General features: G+C 44.1%; 1 protein-coding gene across 1 annotated transcript; it reads right to left on the reverse strand.

Moving 5' to 3' along the window:
* Positions 1 to 4,629: 4,629 nt before the first annotated feature.
* On the reverse strand, positions 4,630 to 5,283 carry LOC123076636 (polyubiquitin-like). The gene has a single exon (XM_044498783.1). It carries the CDS (start codon positions 5,281 to 5,283, stop codon positions 4,630 to 4,632), a length of 654 nt encoding a protein of 217 aa, XP_044354718.1.
* Between the last annotated feature and the right edge of the window lie 997 nt (positions 5,284 to 6,280).

The following is a 6,280-nucleotide window of genomic DNA, read 5'->3' on the forward strand; positions in this document are numbered from 1 at the left end:
AGCATGCTGCGCCCTGATCTTCGGGTCATCCCCGCTGACCGATGAAGCCTGTGCATGATCGAGAAGATGCTCATAGAGCCCATCCTTGGGATTTGGCTTCGTGCAGTAGGGGCATATGAACTTCTTCCTCTTGTAGTAGCAAGAAAGACCTTGGTCCATGTTCTTCTGCACCTCCTTCTCGATGAATGATTCGACGTTTGTGTGGTCCACTTCATCTCCAGAGTCATACTGCACACATGAATGAATTCCATTATTACTTATATAAAACCAGTGCCGATAATACAATATAGGCTTCAACCTACCATACATTTAGGAAAGCAAAGTTAAGCCAAATGTTATTAGAAAAATGTATAGTGAACATTAAAATATTTTAATCTAAAGTTGTGGAGCAAAGAAGGATACCCATAAACTCACTTTAGGTGTTTGTTTATACTATCAGCTCAATTACTTGCATAATCAGGCCTAGTCATTCAACATTGATTCTATTCAGGATTTGGAATTCAGCTTTCCATGTGTTACAAATAGCATTGTCGTACTGACTTCATGGTCCAGGTATCTTGTTGCACCAAAATTTATTGTCGAATATTTCAATGGGCTTTGCTTTGGATGCACATTGTTTAAAAAATATATCAAAAACCTCCCCTACGATATGCAACGTTGGGCTACTGGTCCGAAATAACATGATTAATCAAATAAACCTTAAAGGAAAAAAATGTCACTCTTTGAATCATGAAAGGAAGCAAATTATAGATTGGACCTAAGGCTAAGGGAAGTGAGAATATAGCTAACTAAAGCGGTGAGAATGTATTTCAATGGTGGCAAGAAGAGAAATTGAGAGAGCAATAAGTGATGATAACAACCAGCTTCAAACCTACATAGTGAAAACTGGAAGCTAAATTTTACAACAACCAGTTTCATTTTGACCACTCAAGGTTTGATCTTCTTGTAGGAAAGAAAATACATTGGATCACTCAAGATATATTCTAACATGATAACATGGGATTCTGATCAACTAGACCTGGCAGGAGTAAATCAAATTCTGGGTGTGTGCTACACTGACCTATACCTCCTTATAATCATATAGATTTGAATGCACAATTGTACAAAAGAGCCTTCACTTGCTTTATCTCACTAAGCATGTGAACCAAGGTGCCACAAAAAGTGTGGCTAACAAAATTACCACCACAAGTGTGGCAACATTTGGCAAAATATGGCCGCCAAACAGACCCTAATTTTCCGGGTGGGCTTACCTCAAAGACTTCGTCGTCACCATAGCCTTCAGCATACGGGTCTTCAAAGTCGGTCCTGTCCAGCTTCCTCTTCTTCTCCACTGAACCGTCCACCTAAATATAAAATTACATCCATTACTACTAATTACAGAAGCCAACTGTAAATTTTAATATGCACACATGACACATTGATCAGCTTATCCAAAACATGATCATACTTGCATTTTCCATTTTCATGCACACAATCTGAACAACATAGCTATATAACTACATATTCTGGAAAACTATAGATGACTCAAGTATCATCTAAATCAATTCATTGGCACATCAAAATTTATGCATTCCAATCTGTTTCCATCAAGTAGCATTGAACCACCGATCAAATCTAATAGTCATATATGTCTGCAGCATTGAACTACAGATCTAATAATCATATATGGTCTATCTGTCCTTAAATTCCATCATAAATAAGGTGTTCAACCTCATACTAATTAAAATCTAAGAAGCAAAAATTCAACTACTAATCTAATAAGCATCTGAAAAAACTACATCCCACAATCCAGCTACTTCTAACCTAATCTCATAATCATATGTGGTCCATCATTCTTGCGCGAATAAAATACAGAAAACCCTAATGTAGAGAAAACCCTCCATCCAACTAATCTAACCCAAGAAACTTCTGGCCAAACCCTAGAATCTAAAAACTACCAACTAAAAGGGATAAGCAATTACCTTTTGCTCCACCTGCTTCTCGCCAGAGCCGGCCTCCACCTTCTCCACCTTGTGCGCCTCACCAGAGCCTGCCTCCACCTTCTCCACCTTCTGCGCCTCGCCGGAGCTCACCAGAGCGGGCGCATCTGGCTGGACCGTGCCGCTCCAACCCGCCTCCACCTTCTCTAGATCTACAGCATCCGTTGCACCGCCCTAGACGCCGGCACCTCCCCTCACCCATGTGCCCGCCGTGACCTGCTGCGCCTGCGCCACCAGATCTGCACCCCAATCGGGGTGCTCGCTTCCTGCGTCCTCCATGCCGATGGAGGTGATGGAGAGGATGCGGTTGGGGAGAGGGAGACGACGAGGTGGGAGAGGAGAGGGAGACGATGCGGCGGGGGGAAATGGTGGGCGATGCGGCCGGAGGTGGTTCCCCTCCTCATTTATAAGATGGCACAGTTTTGGCAACTTCCCATGACATGTGGTGCCCCATGCGCAGGCGGTTGCACGCGAAAATGAATCGCCCGGCCATATACGAATACGACTATACGAATAGCAGACGAACTAATCGGGCCGTACGGGCCCCGCAGGGCTCCTCGACGGCTATACACACGGGCAAAAAAGACGACCGTGCCCCTCGTTTCGAACCATTTTTGGTTAATCCTGGCCGTCCTTGTGTTTCTCCCCCTCGCGTTCAGCCCAAGGAGGAGCACCGGAGCAGAAGCGCGGTACAATACAGCCGATTAAATCAGGTAGAATTCATTTTTATTTGCCTACATCACTACATATATGCCATAATTAATTTTCAGTCACAAAATTAATAAATACTACTCCCTCCTTCCCATAATGTAAGAGCATTTTTGACACTACACTAGTGTAAAAAATGCTCTTATATTGTGGGGTAGAGGGAGTATTATTCTTATAGATGTACAGTACCACATGTTTCTATGGAAAATGTATAACGTTGCAGAGTTTCTGAGCCATACGGTCTAGACGTGTTTGCATCATTAATCATTGCCATATCTCTTCAAGATAAACTAATGCACCCTTGTAAGGTCCTACGAATATAGAAAAAAGCACATTTTATTTAACAAAAAATATTCCTATGATTCATGAGAATTACTGAAATATAGTCTGGTGCGTCCCGGTGTAGCACTCCTGCGGCCTTGGACGGCTTCGGTAAGAGAAGCCGACAGAACATGCAACACCCCCCCCCCCCCCCCCCCCCCCCCCCCCGCCCTCCCCAAATAGCGAATTGCCGAGATTGCACATTTCTACAAGTTCGCCATTAGTCCAGTAGCATCACCAAAACAGCGCCAGAAGCTCTTTCGTAGACAGCAATTCGCTCTCTTTTGGTTTGAGGAAAGGCACTGCATCATCTACTTATAGCGGCATGCGATGACGCACACCCCATCTATCCAGCGGTTCAAACACACCAGCAGCCTCTGCCTTGTCCACCATCGTAAGAACATCCATGATCCGAATGAACAAGAGGGCAAGAGGGGATCTCCCTACCTCAACCTGTGCGCGTACCAGATACGATGCCCCGGTTTACCATTCATCAACATCTCCGAACTTGCCGTGGTAAGAAGCAGAGAAACCCAAGAACACCATCTTGGCCCAAAACACCTTTTCTTTAAGACTTACATCAATAGAGGCTACAAGATGGAACAAAAATCTCGCACGATATCCAATTTAAGGAATATGGGAGGGACCTTGCGACAATGAAAGGTTTTCAACTATTGATCGATCAGTAGGAAATTATCTGGATTGATTGCCCACGGATGAATGCGCTTCGATTCACCATAATGAGCATATTCAACATAGAAGTCACCTGCAACGCAAGCGCCTTGGCGTAGATCTTAGCTAAAACATGAATCAGGCTAATGGGCCGCATGACTCACGCTGTCTGGTCATAGATGGCTGAGTTTTGACACGGATCTTCATAAAACTCCACTTAGCCTCTACACTGTGCGTCAGAGTCTTGGTTTTCGGTTTCTGTTTTTTTTGGCCCAGGCCAAGATTGCTGAATTTCAATCACTTAAAAAACATTCAACAAAATCTCAAACGAAATCGCAAAATCAAGATTTAGACTTTGAAGGAAATTTGATCAAAATTTGGCCACAATTGAAATTTGACCAAATTTCTGGCTAGGGTGAAATGTACTTTTTCGCCCCAAGCAGAGATGGCCGAAATTTGGCTGAAATTGGATTTTTTGGGCATGTGCATTGAGTGGACAATCGCCTACGGCGAAGTCTGAGTCGTTTGCTCAAGATTTTGAATGGCGATGATGCCTCTAGGGGTGGAGTGATGACACGCCTGCATGCTGTCTTGGTGAGGCCCTCTTTGGAGGGGTGTGCATGTGGTATCTGTTTCGCTCGGTTTTCACTAATAACCGGGCAATCTGGTCTTCGCTCGATTCTCTCTAATTAACCAAGCAACTCTTTTCTTATTAATGATGAATGCAAAAATCCTGCCATTGCAAAGAAAAACATTAACCCGTACTAATAAATGATACGTCGTACTAACTGGTAACACATCCCTACTTGAAAGGGACAAGGCTGGAGCAAGATATACTAACACAGTAGAATGATAGTTTTTACTCGTAAGTCACAATACACCACAAATATAAGCCGGAAGGAAGACTCCAGCAAAATAAAACTACTGGTTTCACGGCCATCCATTCATCTCAACCACCACGAAGACGTAGACACAAATGAAGGGTGCACTCCTTCGTAACCTTGTAGTCCGCCAAGGTGCCGCTCCCGAGCTGCCTGCCAGCAAAGATGAGGTGTTGCTTCTTTGGGAAAGGGGCGTAGTTCAACTCATAGATGGTGTCCAAGCTCTCCACCTCGAGAGTGATGGTCTTCCCAGTCAGCACCTTCACGAAGATCTGGATCATGTCTCCTCTCGGAATACACGGGTGGAGGACAAGGAGTATTGTGGACTCCTTGCAGATGTTGTGGTCTGCCAAGGTGCGGCTCACGTTCTCTAGACGCTTGCCATCGTAGATGAGGCACTGCTGATCTACGGGGAAGCCCTCGAGGCAATAGATCTTGGCCTTCACGCCGTCAATAGTGTCTAGGATGTCAACATCAAGGTTGTTGATGATCCTACCCATCAGTGTCTCCATCACGTAGATCTGTGTCTTCTCTTCAAGGTCAAGAGTGGAGTCCTGCTGGATGTTGTAATCAGAAAATGTACTGTCATCCTCTAGCTGCACCCCACTGAAGATGAGGTGATACCGCTTCTGGATCTGCTCCTTGACAGAACGGAAGGTATCTGATGGGTGAACCCAAATCCGGATCGTTCTTCCGGTGGGGTTCTTGACAAAGATGTTCATTGTTCTAGATGAGCTAAAACCAAAAACCGGCAGTCGTTAGACACTTATATATTTAGACTCAATAAAATACCCCATTGTCACCAGGGTATCCGCATGCAAGACATACATCAAGTGATCTCAAATCCAATATTCAATCCAACATAACGAAACCTTAAAAGGCAAGACTCAATTCATCACAACAAAGATAGAAAGGAAAAAACACCATATGCAAACTATACTGACAAAGCTCATGATACATCAAGATCGTGACAAATCAAGAACACGAGAGAGAGAGACCGAACACATAGCTACTAGTAAATACCCTCAGCTTCGAGGATTAACTACTCACACATCATCATGAGAACGGTGGAGAAGTTGGTGGTGATGGTGATGGAGGAGATGTCCTCGGAGACGTCCCGTCGCCACCGGATGAGAGGGGGAAGGGCCCCCTCCTTCTTCTTCCTTGGCCCTTCGGGGAGAGAGGAGGCTCCCCCCTAGATTGGATCCATATGTTGTCTTCTGTTTCTCGCGACTATTTTCGGACCCCTTCACCATTTCTTATATTCCCGGAGATCCGTAACTCCGATTGGGCTGAAATTTTTAGGGGATTTTCATGCAGAAAATATATTTCTTGTAGCAAAAGAAGGCTCCAACCGACCTACGAGATGCTCAACAAGGCAAAGGGGTGCGGCCAGGGGGCAGGCCGCGCCCTGTTTCCTTGTGGAGCCCTCAGGCACCATTTTGCGTTGATTCTTGTTCCAAAAAATCACATATATTCCCAAAACATATTCGTAAAATTTTATCGCCATTTGGACTTCGTTTGGTATCGATTTTCCTCAAAACAAAAAACATGCAAAAACAGAACTGACGCTGGGCACTGGATCAATAAGTTAGTCCATAAAAATCATATGAAAGGGTATTAAAACCATATAAAATTATTGTAAACATGGCATTAATATTTCATAAATTATAGATACGGTAGAGACACTACTAGGAAAAAGGCTATAGCTAATATGGA

The sequence above is a fragment of the Triticum aestivum genome, chromosome 3D, assembly GCF_018294505.1.
Source record: "Triticum aestivum cultivar Chinese Spring chromosome 3D, IWGSC CS RefSeq v2.1, whole genome shotgun sequence".
Classification (NCBI taxonomy): Eukaryota; Viridiplantae; Streptophyta; class Magnoliopsida; order Poales; family Poaceae; genus Triticum; species Triticum aestivum.